The following is a 24,373-nucleotide window of genomic DNA, read 5'->3' as shown; positions in this document are numbered from 1 at the left end:
CGGCGTCTGGGAGACCAAGAACGAAGACCACCAACCTCCGTGTCCAATCAAGAGCGCTCCCCCAACTTTAGACTGAGATTTCCCTGCACCCACGGTGGGGCCCCGTAGCACCCACCTGGCACTGAGGAGTGAACTCAGTCAAAATTTCCACCCGCTTTTGCCTCCCTGAGCCGTGGCAGACATGCGGGAACCACAACTCACAACTCAGCCCAACTATCTATGTCTTTTCCTGACTCAATAAGGCACTTTGTGTGGATGAACAGTAGCTCCAAAGCATGGATACAGCACAGTGTTTATTCACTTATCTGTGATGGAAACCTTAGTTACTTCCAATTTAAATTAACAATGAATAAAGATACATGAATAGGAAAAGAAATAGAAGAAAGAGATTATCAATATGACTCCTACTTTTGTTTTATTTTCAAATATCAATTTTTCTTAGCTGTGTCTTTAAAAATCACCCCAAGGCAATAATAATTTGGTAGCAGTAACACTATTTGACCCTTGATTATGGTCTCCAAATAATATAATGCACCAAATACAATTCAGTTCCTTAGAGATACAGATGATTTCTAGTCTGAAACATGGAATATAAATATACTGAAAGGCTATTAAAAACATTTTTTTACAAATGTGAACATCACTTGAAACATATCAATATGTGATAACTGAAGAAATAAAAATAATCTAGATGTTCTTATAAGCATTAAATAGATTTAATGAAAAATCGTTTGAACCCCCTCTCATGAAGAAAATCAGACTCAGAGAACTTAACTTGCCAATTCTATCAAACATTCAAGTTGACAATATGTATAATTCACAGTGTAGACTATTATAAATTTTTCGAAGAGAATAGAAAAAGAAATATTCTTCAATTCTAATTAAGAGGCTATTATAATTCCATACTCAAACCAGAAGGCATCATGAGAAGGAAGGAGATGCATCATCCAAGCTGGGCCCCCTCAGGGATACACACATAAAGATCCTAAGGAAAACGTCAAACCATAAAACCCCAGAGGTAAAATAATAATCCACAGCAAGTGGTTTTCAATCTCAGGGATGAAATTTCAATTCGAAATTAAGCACTGATTCAGCATACATATAAGAAAAGTATTTTGAATATCCCTGCCCATTTATTATTTTTTAGGAAAAAAAATTTAGCCTCAACAAGCTAGAAACGGAGTCTCTAACTTATTAAAATGCATAGAAAACAACCAACGACAAACTTCTTCCTTGAAAGGAAGGATTTCTGCATATCTGTAGGCAACTGTATGGCACCAAACACACTGCTATCCATTAAGCACTTTTGCTGAACACTTTATGAAACATTTAGTCTGTACAATAAAAAAAAATTCAAAATACGTATACTGGTTTGTTATTATTATTATTTTAGATTCCTGTTTTCTAATGAGAGGGAGAACAGGTGTGAATTTGGGAGGGCAGGGAGGTGAGGAGGGCATCAGGGAGGAGCTGGGGAAGAGGGAACTGTAATCAAAATATATTCTATGGAAAATATCTATTTTCAATAAAATAAATAAAATGTATGCAAAAATAACATATAGTAAGGATTTGAAAGGAAAAAACATGTCAATATTTGTAAAATATCTGTGACATATACAAATACATTTTTAGTTTATGTTACTTTTTAGGGTTATTAACAGAATTTAGCAATTGATATTCATGAAGTTCACATAAAAATGTCAGTTAGGTTGTTCTATACTCTCAACACTCAGTCAGAAATCACAGTTTTAAAATATACATTTAAGACTTTTTTTTTTTTTTACAAAAGATACACAACTAGATGAGAAGGTAAACATAAAACCTTTTACCAGCACTTGGGAGGCAGAGGCAGGCGGATTTCTGAGTTCGAGGCCAGCCTGGTCTACAGAGTGAGTTCCAGGACAGCCAGAGCTACACAGAGAAACCCTGTCTCGAAAAACAAAAACAAACAAAAAACTTTACATAATAAATATAAAACTTTGTTTAAGAATTTATAAAAGACCCGACCAAGTTAAGATGTGTCCTGTAGTCATGGATAGAAAGATTTAATACATCATAAACTTAGACTCACATAGAGACTTGCGGTTTTCAAAAATGTACAGATAAACATACAACAAGAAAATAATCATAGAAAACAATGGATTAGTTCAAATTTTAGGGTGGTTACCACTGGGGAGTGGGGTAATCAGGAGAAGGTTCCTAGGACACTTCTAAGTTTTTATAATGTTCTATTTCTTAAGCTGAAGCATGAGGATGTAGTCATTCATTCTATTTTTTATTAAACTGTACAGTTAATTTTATACAGTTTTGACTATACATTTTTAAAAAACAGAAATTTGGAGCCTGGGACTATAGCTCAGTGGTAGAGCATTTGCCTCTCTTGTGTAAAGACTTCAGTTCAATTCTTAACACTACAGGTAAGAAGAAGAAGGAGGTGGAGAAGGAGGAGGAGGAAGAAGAAGAGGAGGAAGAGGAGGAAAAAGAGGGAGCAAGGGACGGAGGGAGGGAGAAATAAGAGATTGTTTAAATAAAATTATTAAAATTATTAGTAAATGATTTTCTCAAACTGCCAAATAGCCTATGTTGTCTTGAAAATTCCTGATTAATGTTAGCTTTTTAGACTTGTGATGACCAGGGGGTTGGTCTTTTTCCACATCCTGTTCCATTGTCTTGTCAAAGTACCTGATACAGGAAAAATTAATGAATAAACCAGATCTCATTAATTCTTTATAATGGCACTCCACCAAGCCAAAGCCAGTAATTCTCATCTTCAGACTATACTTCCCATGTTAGTATATCTTTAAGCCCTGATGGGTTTCCCTTTCTTCCCTGCTTATTGTCCACTGGATTTTCTTTCAGCTGAAATGGTTGACTCACTTCCTCATATATGTTTAATGAAGTTATTAGCAAAAACCTTTCTGAGATTTCAGCCTGGCTTGTGTTTCACTTAATGTCTTATTAGCATGCCTAATTGTATTTGCAGAAATCATTGTTAATTAAAAATACCCTATCTGAGAGAATAGCTCAGCATAATTTTTGGCATTTAGCTTGTATCTACACCAAAACAGAATGCGGGAACCTAATTCTTTCACTAGACTTGAGTAGCGTGACAGAGCTTGAGAGTTTTCTCCAGGGTCAGTGAAAAGGTGCCTTCAGAGCAGGGAGGAAGATGAGTCACTGGCATAGATAACAACAGTGATGTTAGTGTACTAAAAGGTGTGGTAATTTGAATGACACAGACTTGCACATTTGGACTCCAGTTAGTGGAACTGTTTGGGAAGGATTAGAAAGTTTGTCTTGTTGGAAGAGGTATGTCACTAGGGATACATGGGCTTTAAGGTTTCAAAAGCATGTTCCATTCACAGTTACCCTCTGTGTTCTCTCTGTTACCCTCTCCACCTTTTGCTTGTACAGCAAGAATGTAAGCTCTCAGTTACTGCTCCAACACCATGCCTACCTTCCTGCTGCCATGCTCCTCTCCATGATGGTCAAAGACTAACCCTCTACAACACGAAACCCTAATAAGCGCTTTCCTCCATAAGCTGCCTTGCTCAGGGTGTCTCTTTTCAACGATAGAAAAGTAATAAGACAAATGGGCTTTATTGTGACATTTCACAAATATACAACTTTTCATCAGATGCAAATTCTCCCATCAAGCTGCCCTCCCTCATACTTCCTCTTCCCCATTTTGCAAGCCTCTTTGCCCCCAAATGGTTAATTCTTTACTTTTGTATTAAACATAAATACACAAAAGAGACATAAATATATAGAGATATAGATATTTAAGTCTAGGTATAAATATCTTTCTTCCCTCAATTACCCTCTCTTGATGCCCTGCTCCTCCCTTTAGACCCTCCTTTCCCTTCTTATAATCCCACATCTACCTTCATGTCACATACACACACATACACACATACACATACATACACATAACACACACATATACAAATATACACATACATACACACATATATACCCACAATAAACATACACATACATACATACACAGACACATACATACACACATACATATACACACACATACACACACATATATAAATATACACATACACACACATATACAAATATACACATACACACACATATATAAATATACACATACATACACACATACATACATACATACACACACACATAAACACATACACACACATACACACACATACACACATAAACACATACATACACATACACAGACACATAGACACATATACACACATATACAAATATACACACACAAATATACACACATGCATACACACTCATACACAAACATACACACATACATATACACATACACACACACATACACACATACATACACAGACACATTCTCAGTTCAAATTCTCAGTGGTTTCCAGTGTTATCTTCTCTGGGATTAGGAATAAGGTTGTTTTTCAAGCCCTGAATTTCATATTAAGAAAGAAATTAATGCATTGAACCCTAAGGCCAGGTTACCGTTTAACCAAAAGAAATTTAATGAGTGGAAATGCTGGACTTGTACATTTGGAACAAAAAGACTCCCCCGGTCCTTCACTCAGCACCCATTATGACCTGAGTAGCTTAGTAACTAGCTGCTTCTAATACCTGAGAGGCTCCCAACACCTGCTGTGAACTCTCAGACACCATGTTCCCATTCATTTCCTTAAAAGGATGCTGTTGTGACATATCCAGCCATATTTCTTTGATGCAAACCAGTCCTAGTTGTCTTTTTTAAATATTTTTACTTATCTATTAATTTGGCCAACTTAACATCTCTAATTAAACTTCCATGGGCCAGAGAGATGGCTCTGTGCATTGAAGGGCTTGTCTTTAAGCCTGGTGACATGAGTTCATGTCATCCACAAAGAAGGAGAGAATAGGACCTCAAGTCGTCCTCTGACCCTCACATATACACAGCAACAGAAAAGTAAATATGGGGAATAAAGGAAATTATACATATGAGGCTCTAGAACACAGTCTCTGATCTTTGGAAAGTACTCAACGATTATAAACAGCCATCATCATCATCATCATCATCACAAGACGAATAAAAGAAAGTCAAAGAAAAGGTGTTCTATTCAACTCGGAATGTATGAAAATAAAAGTGCCAGTGTTCATTGGTAAAGAAAGATAAGAACAAGTTCCACTTAACACACACTTATTGTCTTAGGTAGGTTTCTATTGCTGAACTGAAACACTGTGACCAAAAAGGCAAGATGGGGAGGAAAGGGTTTATTTGGCTTACAGTTCCACATTGTAGTCCATCACTGAACAAAGTCGGAACAGGAACTCAAACACAGCAGGAACCTGGAAGTGCACGAGCTGATGCAGAAGCCGTGGAGATGTGCTGTTTACTGGCTGGCTCCCATGGCTTGATCAGTCTACTATAGAAAGAACCTAGGACCACCAGCCCAAGGATGATTCCACCTACAGTGGGCTGGGCCCACCCCCATCAATCACTAAGAAATGCCCCACAAGTGGATCTTATGGAGGCATTTTCTCAATTGAGGTTCCCTCCTTTTAGATGACAATAGCTTGGATCACACTGGCATAAAACTAGCTGGGATATATAGTTAAAAGGTATTCTTGCTAGACACCCAGACACAAACTTGAATAAGACCTATCTCCCTGGCCTTCGGTTGCCCAGAATCTTATTGTGAAAGTAGCTGAAGCCAAACCTCTAATCTACACCACAGGAAGAGTAGGTCAGTGAAATTACTTCTTCCTCTCATTAATGAGAGAGTCTAGCTGGAAAATCATCAAAGGGAAAGGGGCAGTGATTCCTGAGAGACAGAGAAGGCTCAGGGCAAGGACAGTACAGGCAAGCACTGGCAGAGGGAAGAGGTAGGGGGCTGTATCTTTGCCAAGAATCTGGTTGTAAGGATAGACAAGACAGGAAAAAAGACTCCAGAGGCAAGACTGGACCAAACTGGAAGGGCCTTGGATGCTTCTAGAGCTTCTCCCTGGCCTGGGGATAACAGAGGAAGTGGGAAGCAGAGGCCACCGCTCTCCCGGAGTTAGAGCAATGAGTAAGAGCGTCAGAAAGTAGAAGGAGGTCAAGAAAGAGGACATACTCAGGTAACAGGGAAAAAAGACACAGCACCAAGGATAGCCAGCAGGTCCCTGGTGTGTAAGTGGCTGCGTCTGTAAGAGTTCAGCAAGTGGAGTGGCAACATGGACCAGAAGGGAGAGCTGAGGTATTCATAAGACCCGGGTAATAGGAAGCCTGCAGTTCTGAGCTGCCAGACTGAGGGCTGGAAAACTGAGGGTAATCGCCAGAGCCTGTAGGGTGATGGTGAATGGCAGAATTAAGAAGTGAGCAGTGGGAGAGGGCAATGGCTAACCTCTGCTTTCCCCAGGAACTGAGCTGTCCACTTCAGAAGCCAGGGATGAAGTCCTGAATACAGCACACAGTGGCTCAAGCCCGCATCCAAACTCACCCTATCATCCCCAAACATGTCTGTTTAAACTCAACAGGCTGAAACTGCTGCAGAGATAAAAGCTGGAAATGTGTTGCCCTGCATTAGAGTCTCTGGCATCCGTGTGCTTAATCGTCAATGTTTTCAATTAAATCATGAGGAAATAATTATGCAAACTGTAATTTCACCATCCACGGGGAAGTGATCAGTGTGTTATTCTTGAGGGGTTTGTGCCAGAGCATCTAAAAGCCTTAGATAAGGAACTAATTTAATTTTGCTTCCCCTCATGCTAACATTTCATACTCCAGGGTAATATATACAAAATATGGAAAACATGCCTGGTCTCTGGGTTGGGAGTATCAATGTGCTTAGGAACGAGAGGGAAGATGGCTTTCATATGGCTTCACCCTTTACATCACTAACACTCTTTCTTGTGTGCTCATCTCTTTCATTCTTAGAGATAACAGGGATTCGAGAAACGGACTAAAAACTAAGCTATACACAAGGCAAAGTGTGCCTTGGGAAGAGTCTTGTTTTTTAAATGTGCATCTCTGAATGTATAGAATTTTATTGCTGAATGAAATCATTTCAATGAATCTCACCTATATGAGTGTCATCAGTGGCAGCACAGGGACCCAAGGGACCTACACTCTCCAATCCATCCCTCTATGTCTGTCTTTAAAAAAAAAAAAAAAAAGCAAACAACAACAAAAGAGCAAGAATTGTCTCTAAATTCTAACTCTATCTAACTCCCTCTGTTGCTTTATCTGGCTTCACCCTCTCTCCTTGACTGGTTTTTCTAAAGCTTATAAATCTGCCACCCTTCAGACACACACTCCCTTCTTGGATCAGGCCTCCCTCTCAAGCTCTCCTCTCTCTCTCTTTCCTTCATATCCAAAACACTATTGAAAGACTGTCTCCCCTCAGCATCGGCTCTTGCTTCCTCGCCTTTATTCCTCAGTCCACTGCCATCTGGAGCCTGCGGCCGCCACTCCACTCAACTGCTTTGGAAGTCACTCAAGTTCTCAGCCCTGGGAAAACCAAAGGAGCCTGTGTTTTGCAGACATGTCTGCTAACTCATTCCTTGACAATGTGATACAAGCTCATTCAGTGTATCTTTCCTGCTCAGTCTTTGTAGCTGGCACTTTGAATTTGTGAGCTATGAACAGTGAAGCCCGGAGGACTGAGTTGGCTGATCTGATGAGGAACAAAAGAGAGGCACAGGTATCTCGTACCACCAAGATGCTGCAGCCATCATCCTAATGCAGAAGTCTTGGGTTTTCTTCCTTCAGTTATTCACTCAGTACCTATTTGACATGTTATGTACCAGGTAATGTGCTTGCTATACTTAAGACATTGCTATGAGAGAGGGGAGGACGGAAGCTGCTTTCTTTCTGTCCTGCCTCCAGCCTGTTGTAGAATTTATTTAATCCTGACCCAGGGTTTCTGCCGTGTCTTCTTCACTCAGTTCCCAGATAAAAGACACATACAACCTTTATGTTTACAGTGAGCCTCAACCAGCATTAGAGCTGTGCCGATACCTACCCTCTATGATATTAGGATCTACTTACCTATCAATAACCCCAAATTATTACTTACTATGTTTTATCTAGGCTGCTCTTAACTCCAATTGACCAGCCCTCAGAGCCACGTTTTTATGGCTCACTTAACACATGTAGCTTCACCTTCCTCCTCCACCTTCTTTTCCCCTAGTGGTTTTCCTTGACCCCAAGCCTGGGAATCCTAAACCCCACCTATGTCTCTTCTGCCTAGCGATTAGCTGTTGGCATCTTTATTTACCAACTAGAAATAACTTGGAGGCAGAGTTACAAAGCCATCACTTGGGTCTATGGGCAGACTCCAGGTCTTGGAGAAATGCGCTTGGCATTACAACAGACAGCAAGGGCAAGCATTAATGCCAGCCACCCCCTCCAGCTTCTCTTTCCCTTGGGAGGAGGTGGGTATGTGCACATGAGTGTGGGTGCCTATAGTGTCCAGAAGAGAAGGTCGGAACCCCAGGAACTGAAGTTACAGGTGGTTATGAAACCCTGAGTATTGGGAACTGAACCCAGGTCCTTTATAAGAATGCTATGGGCAGGCACTTAACCACTGAGTCATCGATCCATCTTAGTCTATCTGTCTAAGGAAAGTTGTTGCCACTCCCTCAAGTGAGCCACACACTACAACTGTGGTTTCCCAGAATGCACGTTTTGTTTTTACATATCTTCTGGGTATAAAACATTCTCTCCTTCTTTCTAAGACCAAACAGAATGTCCGTGTCCCTCATGATGCCTTGTTCACACCTCCTGCATCCTGTTCTCGGAGCTCACCAGCATGTTCCAGCTCCTGTCACGTCTTTATATTAAATTAGTCCCCCTTCCTCTCAGCCTTCCTAGTAAATGATCTCTAGGAACAAACCAGTGTGATATGTAACCACCCTGGGCTTGCTAATGCCTTGAGAATCTCCAGCGTTCAGTTATTTTCCAGTTAATGGCTACATTGTTGTTGGCACCATGAATACTTGCTGTAACCTGTCCTCAGCAACAGAGGATTTTCTGGGTTGCTTCTTTACAATTGTCTACCTCTGGCTACTTATTTCTAGGCTATTTATGGACCTCAAATGGAACAGAAAAAAAGAAACCTGACCTCTTTTCTCATCCCTCAGGCTCCTCTTTATTAAGCTGAAACTGAAAAATACTGAGCCACAGAAAGACTCTTGGTCCAAACTCCTCTTCCTGTGCATTTAAATAAAGAGGCCAGCTTTCTTTTCATGAAATTTGATTCATTCCTTCATAAATGGCATAAAGATTAACTTTAGGGCAACGGTACATACAACCAGAGGTAATTCAATGACTAATGAGATATTACATAACCATTTAATTGGTTATTTTTTTTTCATTTAAAAGGCACAACCTCTGTGTTTTACAATGCTGAATTTCCTTTCATTCTTCCCAAGTGTGTCATTGTACAGTGATTTCTACACAGCCCTCTTTGAAAAGTGTGTCTTCCGCTCATCCTATTCCTGTCCTTTGAAAAGAACCGTGCCCACCCACACTAGACTTCATTGAGACTGAGTTAAAGTTGTCACAAAGAAATATAGGTCATCACTCTGCCTCCAGAGTACTTGGAGGCTCCTGCTGCCTGCCCACCCCACTATGTCTCCCACTTGGTGCTTGAGATGCCTCTACGCCAGTGGTTCTCAACCTTTCTGATGCTGTGACTCTTTAATACAGCTCCTCATGTTGTGGTGACCCCCTCCAACCATAAAATTATTTTGATGCTCCTTCATAACTATAATTTTGCTAGTGATATAAATAGAAATGTAGATATCTGATATGCAGGAGACCTGAATCACCGCTCCATTCTTTCATGTTTGGGGCTGTGTATGGCTTTCTGTGGTCTCCTGGTAACACGGAATCCTAAATGGTCGATTCAGTCAGGGATCTCCAAGAGCTGACCTGAGTGTTCTTCCAGGATGGGGTTTTCAGAGCTACCGTCTTGCTGTTCACCCACTGGCCACTGGCCACCAGTGGTCTGTTTTTGGACCACAGAGAATCACCCTGGGAACACAGCCTTAATAAGCCCAGGTCTGGAAGGAGAGGGGGCTGATGGGATTTATGCTACCTACACATTCCAAGTTCAACTGGTCCTTGGTGTTCCAAACTCTCCATCCGATTTTTTTCATCAAGCCTTTGCTTCATAGCAGTCTGCACAGTATGCCTTCCCTATTGTAATACTATCTCCTGTGAAAATACACCTGCCCCATACAAAGGAGAGGTGGGAGGCGGATACCCCAATGCCCACTCTCCTTTTAGACAATTGCCCCACAGGTAACTGTCTATAAAATCCCTGCTCCACCAGAGTTTCTGCCATCTGACTGTGCCTTACCCTGCTGACGATATTGTCCCTTGGAATTACCCATCCACCTCTTCACCTTCATTGAAGATATTAGATACCCAGAACAACAGACACTGTTATAACTGGGGCAGAGGGTGTAGCTCAATGGTAGAGCACTTACCTACTATTCGCAAAGCTCTGTATTCTGTCCCTAACATTACGCCACCACCACTCCCAAAAATGTCTTCACCCCAAACTATTTCTCTGTTATATTTATAGCTCAAACTTTCTTCCTGACCCAACTCTTTCCTGTCGATTTACCTGCCAACCGTTCCCAGTACCCTTGTTCTCTGGGACCTCTGACTCATGGGCCCACACACTTATGTGTGCAGTTCCCCGTCTCTCTACTCTGACTCGCTGGACCTCACTTCACAGTCCCTTCCCAGAATTCCAAAGCCTTTTCCTGTCTGGCTTTGCCAGCAACTGCCTAGTGAAAGCCTGGGTTAACCCAGCACCTTCTCTCTTTGTGGTTTCCCCAGAGATGCTGGAGCAGAGAACTCTCGCCCACCCACTCCCGCCATCTTCTCCTAGCGGCCTCCAGGGGGCGCAAGGCCAGACTTGTTCTCTGTCCTCACCTAGAGGGAGCGATGCCTCAGCTGCCCCTCTTTGCCTAACTCCTTCTTCCCCACTCTCTCACCTCCTACTAGAGACCAATCATCATCCTTACCCACCACCTCTACTTACTCCTTAGGGGATCGTCTGACTTCGTGGCTTTAAGTAGCATTTCGATGCTCATGGCTGCCAAATGGTGCATTTAGAACTCCACAACTGCTGGAACGAAATCTTGACCTGAATTTCTAATGATTTTTACCAGATTTTTTCTCTTTTTTTAATCCCTAACACAGTAGCTCCAAACTTGATTGCTTAAGAACCACCTGGAGGTGCCATTTTAAAAAAAAAAGAAAGAAGGAAAGGAAGTGAGCTAGCTATATAGCCTAGATTGGTTTCAGCCTCTCAATACTCCTGCTTCAGCCTCAATTATGTGTGTGTGTGTGTGTGTGTGTGTGCGTGTGTGTGTGTACACATATATATATGTATGTATAGATATATACATGTGTATATGTGTGTATATCTGTGTATATATCTGTGTGTATATATATACACATATACACATATATACATATATATTATACACACACATATATATATACACGCATATGTGTGTGTGCACGTATATATATATATATATATGTATATATGTATGTATACGTATGTGTGTATACATACACACAAACCAATTCAGGCTCTCAGCTCTAACCACCTTATTAGTCACACTGCCTCTCCATCTACACGATAGGTAACGTTTCCATTCTTTCTTGGGTCAAGAGCCTAGACTCACCCTTAATTCAACAATTGCTCTTCCCTAGCTAACTAGTCTGCTGTCTAGAAGGACACTGGAAAACACTGTGCTTCGTTTACAGTTATTTGATCCAAACTACAAATATGTGCACACAACGTCCAGAGAGAAAGCAATTTTTAGGGACGCTCCTCCCAGGCTAAACCTGGGAATCACCTGAGGCATCACGTTGCTGTCCACCCTCAGATCCCTTTGCTCTGTGATATGAGTAAAGAGTTTTAAAAGCTACCTGCCACCAGATGGGTGTGGTGTCACTTGCCAATAATCCCAGAACATTGGGGGTGGGGTGCTGACACATGAGGATTGAGCATTGGATTGAGTATTTGATTGGGTGTTTGAGTATTCCCACCAACCTCGGCTACCTTAGCTAGGTGGTGTTGTTGCTGTTGTTGTTGTTTTTAAAACCACCCCAGGTAGTTCTTGTGTGGTCAAGTTTTCAGACCACTGTGCTAGGAAGTTAAAAATAATTAGTATTAATCAACGTTTAAATGTTAAGCAGTTTGGGTATCATACACAAAGACAATATTGTAATATTAAAGTAAATAATATTTAAAACTGTGATGTATATAAATATACCCTAGCCTCTTTGCAAGCCATCACTTTAATCTTTTCTAATCTTTGATTTCTCACGTTGATTAAAATCTTTTATGACTTTTAGATGTTGATCTTTTGCCGAGAATATCTTCCCACTACAGAAACGTGATCATTCTCCACTCCCACCCCTCTGGGTAGTTCCATTTCAAGAACAGATTTTTTTTTTCCCTTGTGAATTAAAACTGAAAACATGGCAGGGCTGAGGAGGTGTCACAACCTACAGGCACCAGACCTACTGGCTTTCTCTTTGAATTTGGGTCTTTTTCCTCCAGAATACTCAGGCCTCAGCATTTTCATGGAGAGACGAATTTGAAAGTTGCAACATTTACTTAACAGACAAGTGGAAAGAGACCTTCCAGTCCGTGGCACAGTGGCTGATACTTTAATTCTAGCACTTGGGAGGTGGAGTTGGGAGGATGGAGAGTTGAAGGCCAGGTTGATCTCTGTAATGAGACCAGAGCATTCTGTTTAAACTCCACCCCCACAGTTACCTGGCTACAGCTAGGTATGCTCCTCCCTACAGTTACCTGGTAACAGCCAGGTAGGACTGGCCCACTAAAAAAGGGGGCTGCTTGTCCTCTCCCCTCTCTCTTGATCTGTTGCTCTCTTGATCCCTCTGTCCTCTCACCCCTTCTCCCCTCCCCCTACTCTCTCCACGTGCTCATGGCCAGCCTCTTCTCCCTCTCCCTCTCCCTCTCCCTCTCCCTCTCCCTCTCCCTCTCCCTCTCCCTCTCCCTCTCCCTCTCCCTCTCCCTCTCCCTCTCCCTCTCCCTCTCCCTCTCCCTCTCCCTCTCCCTCTCCCTCTCCCTCTCCCTCTCCCTCTCCCTCTCCCTCTCCCTCTCTCTGCCTCTACTATCTTCCTGGCTCCCCTCCCCATGCCCTGAATAAACTCTATTCTATACTAGAATAGTGTGTGGCTGGTCCCTCCCTCAGGAGGAAGAGACATCCCCTTCCCCCATACCTTACCACACACCCACAGAACATACTCTCTTTATCTCTTATCTTTTTATAAACACATCAGATTGGGGGTGGGGGGCTCAGGAGTTGGGGAAAGAGGGAGGAAGAAAGATGCATGGGGCTGTAGCTCTGTGGTAGACTGCTTGCCTGACAGGCACAAGTCCCCTAGGTCTAATACCCAGGCCTTAAAATTAAAAGTCAAAACAGCAGAATCAGGGGAAGGAGGAACAAACAGGCACACACCCACACCTACACCTTCCTCCATTCCTGTCTTTGGAAGGGAGCTGGGTAAGAAACCTGGGTGGTCAACCTGGTGTCAAACACATCATGATGTCAGAACCTGACATTTCTCCTTCATGCCCTAATTTCTGGTTTTTGTTTTTGTTTTTGTTTTTTTTGTTGTTGTTGTTGTTGTTTTCTCCTTCTGATCAAAACGTCTATGTGGCAGCAAAGGGGTTTATGGGGTGTTTGTTCATTTGTTTGTCTGTTATTGTTATTTGTAGTTACCGGTTTATATCATTGGTTGGCCACAAACTACCTAGCAAAAATGACCTTGAATTCCTAATCTCTCTGTCTCCTACTCCTAAGGACTTGGGTTGCAGCCTGCCCGTCCGCACCTAGCTACCGGAATTTCTATTTCTACGCGATTCTTGAACCAAAAGGAATTCCAGGCTAATGACATGACATGATTTGAATTGTGTGATTTTCCGACTGAATTTCTCCTCTGAGCTTTACTGTTCCAGGTACACAGCAAGTATCTACTAATGAGAAATCCCTCTTTTATTTCACAGTGGTTATGGGAGCACGGGGTGTGGGTGCACTTGCATGTGTGTGCACATGTGTGGAGGCCAGAAGTCAACACTGGACGTCTTCCTCGACTGCTCTTCACCTTAGGTTTTGAAACAGAGTCTCTCACTGGACCTGGAGCTCAAGGAGTCCGCTGAACTGGCTAGCCAGCAAGCCCCAGCAATCTGCCCATGTCTAGCACTGGGCAGCTATGCCTGGGTGCTGGGTATCTGGGCTCAGGTCCTCATGTTTACACAGTAGGCACTTTACCAACTGAGCCATTCCCTGGCTCCTCAGTTTAATTTCTTGTAAAACATATCGACCACAGTACTCCACAAAATCAATGATGACAACTTCTGTAGAACAAAAAGAAAATCCCACCCCACCCCCCAAAAGGATCAGAAAAAAACTAAATTTTGGGATCAGTTTATTAATTGCTTATTTTATTTTTATTTCCACACTTGTGTCATAAGCTTGAGTTACAATGACACTTCTCAAATGATTTCAGGAAATGAAAAAAAAAAATATTTACCCACATAAATATCCCGGCAATATTTTCCAGGTTGTGAACATGCACCCACAGCTCGCTACATCAGCAGCCTTGTTTGTTCTTTCGATCGTGTTTAATTTCACTTTTAAAATATGGCATCTTTCTGGTCTGGGGAAAATGTCGTTAAAAGCAGGAACAAGCTCTTCTCTTCAGAGGAACACATGAAAGGCTTCTCTGTCGTCTCCTTTCCTGGAATGGTAACAGGCTGACCCTAATTTCACTCCTCTAAATAGGGTAACGGTGGTTTGAGCAGAAAATCTAAATCCGGCCTCTGAGGTAGCCCAGTGATTTTCCAGGTCAAAGCAAAGGGAAAAAGCAAAGTTGGAAGGCTTTGTCCTCTCCCAGGTACCAACAGGCTCTGGCCCTCGCTGGGAGAAGTCTGCCACCTAGTGGAACATAGAAGCCACTGACGCAGTGTGGCTCAAGGAATAACTGTGGAGTCCACATTTGATCCCATAAATATGTACAAAGACTGAGTGTTGTTTTTAAATAACAAGCTTTAAAAAAAAAAGCGTTTCTACAGCCAAATATAACAGAGCTTCATGGTCCAAACTTCTGTTAATGCCGGGTAGATTAATAGAATAAATAGTGCACCACCAGGTGGTGGTGGAATTCAAAGCCAAGTAACAAAATGTTCTTTTCTACTAATGGAAACCGAGCAGTACCACCACGTAGAAGCCTCCTTGTAAAGCGCTGTTGTGTAAAGTGGAGTGTTTTTATTTGACAGCCCTTTCAATTTGACAGCAAGCTGTGTATCCTGAGTGCTTTTTTCCCTTTGAATAGAAACAGTGTGAGGTAGGGTGTATACTTAGACTGTCATGATGATGAAATGTTGTAAACTCTCATGCAAAGAGTACTCTCTAACTTGTCACATCTATGCAATAAACAACGTATATTGTCTTTTGGAAATGACTGATAATGGTCCCGTGAAATCGATGAGGTCAGAGCTAGAGCCCATCTGGCTGTTCCTGCTTTCTTCTTGTCATTTCATTTGTTGTAATTTTTTTCCAAGTTGTACTAAATGATTGCTATTAATTTCTATTAAAACGATACAGGCATCGTAAATATTTGTAGCTCAGCCCAGACGCATCCCTTCCCGACTCTAGGCTTGCTTTCTAGTTGCAGCTCTAATAGACGGGTTATGGGTGGGGGTGGACTCTTCCTCCATTGCGTCTTCTACCTGGATGCTGTCTATTGAGAGGTCCGCTGTGAACCCACATGGCCGCATACCAGGAATGCTGGGGGATTTGGACACTTCGTGGATAGAATGACCTGTTGCTTATGTTAAACAAATGACAGTAAGGACCCCTTCGGAACTCAGAGCTCCATGCCGTGTGGCGCCAGAGGCGCCATCCTGAGGCACAGCGCATCAACCTAGAGACAGTATGAGATTTGGTCTCTTTATATGTTCCTTCTTCTCTCATCTCGAGCCATGAGTTAGCATTTCCTCCCCTTCTGTGACGTGCAAATGTGAAAACAGAAGTCATTTTCAGTGAAAGGCTCTTCTGTCTTCAGACACACATACACTGTCAGTAGAGTAGATGTCAGGGTCCCAGAGAAGTGAGCAGAGAAAACCTCTCAACATCACAGAGACAAGTGTGGAACCCAGTGATAGGGAAGGAGACGGGTTCTAGTCCTTTGTCATCTCAACTGAGCCCATTCCAAGCATGGCACAATGGCTGGAATCAGATACGTGGATGCTGGGATAAAAGGTTTCTTGACCAATGTGGACAGTGGCTGCCGTCCAGAGAGGCCAAGATCCCCACGCCACTGCTTCGGTTGTTAAATGATACGGGAGTCTCCTGATAGATTTAGATTGATTACATTTCAGTGTCACACACCAAGATTCATGTGGGCACCTGCTTCAAGATGACATAGGCTGGCTGGGGGATGCAGGAAAACTTATAGGCAGAACTCAAACTAACCTCCTCTGAGCCACAGGTAACTCGTCAGAAGACATTGATGTCCAGGAAATGCTATGAGTCTGGGACAGGCTTGGTTTGAAGGGTATCTCAGAACCTCAAAATCCTTGAACTGTTCCACTCCAACCCTGCCCACATGAATGACAAAATAGCACCCCTTGTTTGTTATTGTCTTTGTGGATGTCAGCTCAAAACAGGACAAGGTCAAACTTAGAATAAGGGAATGAAAAACTTGTTCCCAATACTGCAAACTTTGTGTGGAAAAAAAAAAAAAAAAAAAAAAACCAACGAACTGAGGGCAGATCCAAAGCAATCGGCAAGGACAGCTATAGTCCCATGAAACTCTACAAGCCAAAGTCTCTGTGATTTGTAAGGGGAAGTGTAGTTTTTAATGTCTCTAAAATTCTCTTTAAAAAGTTACCTACTTCTTGGAGATGGAGAGACTACCCAGGGAATAGGCCATCAAGGGACCCTGCCTGCTATGGAAACATGTTTATCATAATCAGGCCTTTACCCACCATTTCCCATAACAAAACCCCAGTGTAAAGACATTTGGGTCTTGTTTAGGGAACATCTCCAAGGAACTGTTCTCAATTACTTACTAGTAAACTTACTGGTGTTGTTTCCCACAATTTCAAGGTAAAAACACTCCCTACCGACCAAAATGTGCCATGCTAATCTTGCAACCTTGTCATCTTCTTGGTACTGGAAAACCCTTGAACTAGAATCCTTGCTCTTAAATACAGACTTTGAATAGCATGTGAAAGTGTCTTGTGTCTAAATGCATAATACCTATAGCCACTCAGGAGAGGCAAAAGGTTGAGAAAGACTCTCCAGAGCCAGACTGAAAAGCATTGTTTCAACTCCTTGTCAGTGGTATAAATTCATGACACCAAAAACAAAAATATTATTTATAAATTCTTTTCAAAATGTCGTAGTTAGTTCTGTCAACTGTCAAAGCAAAGAGTCACCTAAGATGGGAGTCTCACCTGAGGGACTGCCCAGCTCAAACTGGCCTGTGGGTGTGCCTGTGGGCATGCCTGTGGGCGTGTCTGTGGGTGTGCCTGTGGGTGTCTGTGGGGGCCATTGTCTTCACCCATGTGGTTCCTATTTCTTCCTGCTCTGACTTCTCTCAGAGATGTATATCCGGATGTCCTCTGGTAAGGTGAGATAGCCCTTTCCTCCCTAAGTTGCTTTTACTGAGAGTGTTTTGTCACAGCAACAGAGAGCAGACTGGGACAATTAGAAAACAATTCATTTTAAAAACAGACAAATATCTTTAATACAAATGAGCAGTAACTATGTAGCAATATCAGAATAAACTGTGTTCAATAGGAGGGTTTTTTTTCCCCAAAAAAGATAGAAGATGTACGGATAAATCAGTCATACCTTACATATGTTCACTGGGGGCACTTTAATTTCATAATGAAGTATAGCTACTTTCATAGTTGTTATCAACTTAAAATTCCAAAGACATTAACAGAAATATGCATTTCCATAATTGTTATGTGTAAAAATGGTGTGAATCATGTTCCTTAATATTGTCATTCTATGTACTAATCAAAAGTACAATAACCCTGAAGAGGAAGTGGAGTCCCTTTCTTTCCTTACGTAGTACAAAAATACCAAGACAATAGCAGGCATCGGTTATACACATCAAGCTTAGAATGTTTTAGAATAAGTTTCATAAACACAAGGCCATCTTTCTCTTTGGTTCAAAAAATAAAAGAGGTAGGTAGGTTAAAGGCAAAGACATCCACTAGACTTTTCAGAAAGCAACTATAACAGAAATTGCCAAAAAAACCAAATGAGCACATAGACTAAATCTTAAAATGTTAAAACTATCTGTTTTGTTTGGTTGGTTTGGTTTTTGTTTTGGAGACAGGGTTTCTCTGTGTAGCCCTGGCTGCCCTGGAACTCTCTCTGTAGACCAGGCTGGCCTGGAACTCACAAATATGCCCACCTCTGCCTCCTGAGTTCTGGGACTAAAGACATGTGCCAATACTGCCAGGCTAAGACTGTTGGACATCTTATAGAAGAAATAAGATTTTTCTAAGTTTTAAAACAAACCATAAAAAATAATTGACTACAAAATCTGCTTTAGTTTTAAAAGATTGAAATGATTTTACATATTAAAAACTTTCTGTCATCTTCCTAAATCTTGAGGCAAGTGAGTAAGTAGATGCATGTGTATACAGATTGAGTCTTTCATTAAAACAGGTAAGACGAACATATGCTGCTATTAAAATGTGCTGGTGCCTTAACCTTGCGCCACTCCATCTGAGAAGCACAGGTTCAAAGACTTGAACAGTAAGAGGGAAACGAGGGTGCCATTACCTCATGGCCCCCGTCCACTGAATGTGGCTTCTATAATTCATTCCTATTCTGCTTACAGATGAAGAGATGAACTGTGCAAGGTAGATGTTAAATACAATGATTTTTTTTTAACTAATGCCTCTGTCAGGGAATTTTACATCTGTAAAGACATCCCAAAAAATGTATAAAACAATTTAAGCCCTGAGGCTTTCTTATCATTTTGGATTTTTTAAAAATCTGGGTAAAAACAAACTGACATGAGCTTGAACAAATCAAAACAAGGGTTAGTGATTTATAATCCTACCATACAAAATAATTTCAGCTCAAGCCAGTACATTTTCAGATTTAGGGTGCAGGGCAGAGATCTCTATCAGCAAAAATAAAGTACAATTTTGTGGTTTCTTCACTTACTGAAACATGATTCAGAACATTACTGAAGGTATAAAACCAAACCCAAAGGCTTGAAGTGATCACGGCTACACTCTTCCTTTTAGCGGGGAGAACAGCTTCTTTTGTGATGGACTTGCTGCAATCCCAGAAGTCACTGGAGAGCACTGACAATCTTGGTCATCAGGGAAAAGCAAAGGCCTGGATTGGTCACTTCTGAGCTACTCCCAGCGTCTGCTTCATGTTTTCATACACCACATAGCTGATGCCCACAGCGGGGAGCACTTTCATGAAGTTTGGGGTGATGCCTCTGTAAAGTCCTGACACTCCTTCTTTGGAGACTATTCGCTGAAAAAGGCCAACCATGCTCAGCTGCGGGGCTCCTTCTACCGTGGCTAGCAAACAGATAAGCAGACAACAAAATAAATTAAAAAGGGGAGAACCAGGCTAATCCAATATTTAAGCATGAATCATTGTTACAACAGACAGTTGGGGATTTACCATGGGGTCTAGAACACAAAGAACCAATTAAAAAAACAGTTCCAAAAGCAACTCTCTTTGCAAAGCACCCACCAGTGAGTTACAATGACAGACACAGCAGCTCATTATGAATGAAGAATATGCTAGATACTAGGTTAATTATGAAAAAGGAATGTGCTAGGTTAATTACTCTCTGTGCCAACCCTCCAGGACAAATACATACACGGGGAACTGAAAACCTGGAAAGACAAGGAGCTTTTCTCCTGACTCCTTAGTTAGCAAAACCAAGAACCTGTGTTTGGTGACACTGAAGCCCAATACTCTACCACGACCCCCGAAGTACTGACTAGAATGGTTAAATTCTACATGACAGGAAAGAGGAGATTTGGAGATGTTCAGAAAGAGTATAGAGACCTGGGCCTTGTAATTATCTCAATAGAAGAGAAGGGAGTGAAGAAAGGAGGAGAAGAAAAATGAAGGAAGTGGGGAAAGGAGGAAGTAACCCTGAACTGTTGGTACAACAGGAACAGGCATGGGTGAGGGGACACGGTGATTGTTACATGTGGTCATCGCCCATAGAGTATCAAGGAGCTGGAGATGCCCACAGGTTAAATTATTTGTCTATTTCCTACAAGTTGAAGCATTTCCATGGGCTAGAGAGACCCCCTAAGACTAAGGAAGTCAACAAAACTTGCCAAGCTCAGACAGCTTCTGAAACTGGATGATTCACAAGACCACTCCCCGATCCCTGGGGTTACATGAGCAGTTATAACTTCCTGTGGGCAGGAAGCTCCAGCACAAGTCTCTTGCAGGTTATGCGGGGAGCTCCAGTGATTCAGCTTCTGTGGGTGGTGGCTTGCGATGGCTGCAGGCTGAGGGGTGATGGGTAGCTGGTGATGTAGCTGTCTTTGAGTTGTTCAAGCTCCTGTAAGGAGCTAACACCCAAGCTCCAGTAAGAACCACCCCCCACCCCAAACTCACTGATACACTACGCTAGACATGGGTGGGCCTGTTTCTTTGGTCTGTCCTTGCCCTATCTGGGTGAACAGACAGACATCTGGAAAAGTCACACAGCATAGTGGGGGTCAGAGAACAGAGGCAGAGCTAAAGCAGAAGCATCCTATGAGTACTAAAGACTTCGAAACCCCCACTGAGAACTTTGGAATTTATTCTGAAAACTCTGAAAAGTAACAAAAAATGTCTGAAGAGACACAAAATGTTTGGGCCTTGATGGAAAACGGCAGATCTTGGCAACCATGCTAGGCCAGAACTGGAGCTGATGGGGAGGAGGAGGGGGATGGGGGGCTCACTGTGCATCAGTTTAAATTCCTGAGTGGGTCTGAACTCCAGCTCGACTCCAGCTCAAATTCAACATTGTGGACATTGCTTAACTTTTCTTGCTTGTTAGTCATTTGCCAAATATGGATGATATTAGCATCAAACTCCAAAAGTGGTCACCCTGGCTAACTGAGAGACTACACACAGTTAGTTTGCTAGTTTGCATTCCTCTCTACAGACACAATTGGCTCTCAGCTCCGCAAATACGCCACTGCAGGCCTGTGTCCAGCTAGCTCCTGCACTGCAGTCCACGGCTTTGGCTGAGGTTAGGCTAGATCTGCTGCCATGGGGTGTTTTAAAGGGCTACTTTCTGGTCACACCCATGTCTTTTCCACTCCACAGGGACTGTTTCACACCTGAATTGCTGCATTCTCTAACCCTAGCATCCATCTGACAGTGTGTCTCGAGAAGAGTGTCACTGAGTGACTGCTTGGTTGAAGGAGGGATGGTTGCATTGGTGTGCTTTCATAAGAGAAGTTACAGTGGGTGAATATGGCAAGGGAAAAAGAAGAGTGGAAAAGAAAGACAAGGAGTGCATGTTTCCATGGGGCAGGCAGCCAGAAACAGCAGGAAGACAGTAGTCAGGAAGTGTCAGGAGGGCAGGGGTAGCACAGCCTGGGAGCCAGCGGAGAGAATGTCACAGAGAGAAGGACTCAGTGCCAAGCCTGGGGTCTGAACAACACCGACAAGCAGTCAGGCCACCACCTACTTTGAGAGTTTAGCAAATCCCAAGTTCTTTACACATACTGCCGCTAAATTTTTAATCCCTATTCATGGAAGACAACACGAAGGTCGGGAGAGGGCAGAGGAGACCTGAGCACAAGTCTGCTGGATGTTAAACCTTAGGATCTTAAAACATGAACTATTTCTATAAAGGAGTAACAAGAACACGCGCGCGTGCGCGCACACACACACACACACACACACACACACACACACGGAGGGAGGGAGGGAGGGAGGGAGGGAGGGAGGGAGGGAGGGAGGGAGGGAGGGAGAGTATGTGTGTTCCAAAAGCATGTCAGTGACATCATGGCCATTCTGGAACCCAAACTCACCTTGTGCCTGCATCCGAGTCCTCACCAAAGCCAGGGGGTAGCTGGCCAGCTGCCCACAGGTGCTGGACAGGGCTCCACAGCCCAGCAGCACCACCACGCCAGGGTTAACAGAGTCTTTTGCAAAGTTGTCCAGCCAATAAGACTTCAAAAGCTGCACCAGAAACAAAGACGAAATCAACAAAGGAGACATTCAGCCACTGGGCTAACGTGAACATCTTCGAGGCTGTTTCGTGTAATCAGTCAACTCTTTAAAAGTCAATTTTTGAGCATAAAAATATATGCTAATATATACAAACACAGACACACACACACACACACACATTTGTAGTGGTTTGAATGAGAATGGTCCCCATAGGCTCATAGGTTTGAAGACTTGGCCCCCAGTTAGTAGAATTGTCTGGGAGGAAGTATGTCACTGCAGGCTTTGAGGCTTACAAACCCACCCACTCCCAGCTAGCTCGATCTCTCTGACTCTTACTTGTGGCTAAGGATGTAAGCTCTCAGCTACTGCTCCAGTGCCATGTCTGCCTGCCTGGCTGCTGCCATGTTCCCTGCCATGATGGACATAGACTCACACTCTGAAAATGTAAGCCCCAAATAAACACTTTCTCATAAGTTCCTCGGTTGTGGCATCTTGCCAGAACATCTATGAAAAAAATATATAACCAATACCTTTTTAAGTTTAAATATTTTAAGTTTTTTTTTTTTTTTACTTGTTTGTTTGTTTGATAGTATTGTATTTCTCAATGGAAACCTTGTGGGTTGGAAGGAGTCAGGGTGTTATAATCAAAGTGCTAAGTTTAAACAACAAAGGATGCTGGCAACCAAATACAGTACATAGACAAAACTGTCTTCTGAATAGAAAGAAGAAATTAAGATCTCCGCGGACAAATCTGAAGAATGTACCAGACCTGCAAGAGATGACAAAGGCATCCTTCAGTCTGAAACAGAACGGCAATGGGCAGCAGAAGAAAACACAGAAAGTCTACCGTGAAAGTGAATAAAAAGAAAATGACAGCCTTATGATATTGTAATGTGGGTATGTAAATAGCTTTGAAATCTAGTATAGTTTTCAAAAGGCCGAGAATTCATTGTAAACCCATGTTAGGGGACACACTGTAAAAGACATTCTGCTCATCATCAAAACAGGACAGGGGTACCCAGAGGTGTGACAGAGTGGGCTTTATATGTAATTGTAGTTGACTTGACATAGATTGTTACAATATCAAGACTTTTATATTGGAGGGATGCTGATTTAGTAGGCGGCATTTGGGAATGCTACCTCTGTTCCTACTTTTTAAAATAAATTTTATATGAAAAGTTCAATCCAGAGAATAAGGAATCAGCAGCAATTGTTGATCACTGTTGCAGTCTCATGCACGTGACTGTCAGTCTTCAACAGGCTTCATAGTCGGTTTCTTTACACCGACATCATCACCATGCCTTGAGCTCCTGATGTTTAAATATCACCAAGTAACACCTATTTTTCAGCTCCGTTATAATCTGCAGCGACCGCATCATATATAAGTGGCCTCTCATTGGCCCAAACATTATTATGTGGCACATGATTGCACATCTTATGTGATGGATTATTATTGAACCAGTAAGAAGAGTAGAGAATGAGGCATGGATGAACCTTGAAGGCATTATGTTAAGTGAGGTAAGTCAGACTCACATAATATGTCTCACTCCACTAATGAAACACCTAAGATACATACATTCATAGAGACGGGGGTAAATTAGAGGTTCTGGGGTTGAGGGGAAGATGAGGTAGAGGGTTACTGCATAATAGTTTGGGTTGATAAAAAAATAGTTAGAGATTTACAGTAGTGATGGCTTCACACTAGAGCAAATATAACTAACATTACTGAATTTCATAGTTTAAAAAGGGAGTTTTCAGTTCTGTTTTCTCATAATTTCCAAAGTTAACAATGTGATAGTCCAAACGTCTTTAAATTGTACATTTTAAGTGGGTAAAATTCATGATGTGGGAATTGTATCTCAATAAAACTGTTCAAACTAAAATGAAGTTATTATGGAGGGGATCTATAGAAAAGTAAAGCTAAGGATAATATGAATATATAATAAAGGAAACCTTCTGGGTTGCTTTCTCTTTTTTTAACTCTTACACAAACATTTTTTTGGATATTTTATTTACATTTCAGATGCCATCCCCTTTCCCCATTCTGCCCCCCCCCCCCCAGAAAACCCCTATCCCATGCCTCCTTTTCCTTTTTGCATTTATACACTTTTTTAAAATGTTAATCAAAGGCTTTATAAGTTTGGTAATGCTCAATCAGAAGTGTAACCTA

The 24,373-nt window shown here is 42.1% G+C and overlaps 1 protein-coding gene across 1 annotated transcript in view; it reads right to left on the bottom strand.

Annotated features, from left to right (window-relative positions):
* Positions 1–17,738: 17,738 nt before the first annotated feature.
* Positions 17,739–24,373, bottom strand: part of LOC117707566 (mitochondrial adenyl nucleotide antiporter SLC25A24) — a 36,506-nt gene continuing 29,871 nt past the window's right edge. Inside the window, exons 9-10 of the mRNA XM_034500968.2 lie at positions 22,062–22,212; positions 17,739–19,583 (exon numbers count right to left, since the gene is read on the bottom strand). Coding sequence (XP_034356859.1) covers positions 19,399–19,583; positions 22,062–22,212 — 336 coding nt within the window. The 3' untranslated portion in view covers positions 17,739–19,398. The remainder of the gene's footprint in view (positions 19,584–22,061; positions 22,213–24,373) is intronic.

Source organism: Arvicanthis niloticus, chromosome 4 (assembly GCF_011762505.2).
Source record: "Arvicanthis niloticus isolate mArvNil1 chromosome 4, mArvNil1.pat.X, whole genome shotgun sequence".
Classification (NCBI taxonomy): Eukaryota; Metazoa; Chordata; class Mammalia; order Rodentia; family Muridae; genus Arvicanthis; species Arvicanthis niloticus.
This window is presented reverse-complemented; position numbering and strand designations above follow the sequence as displayed.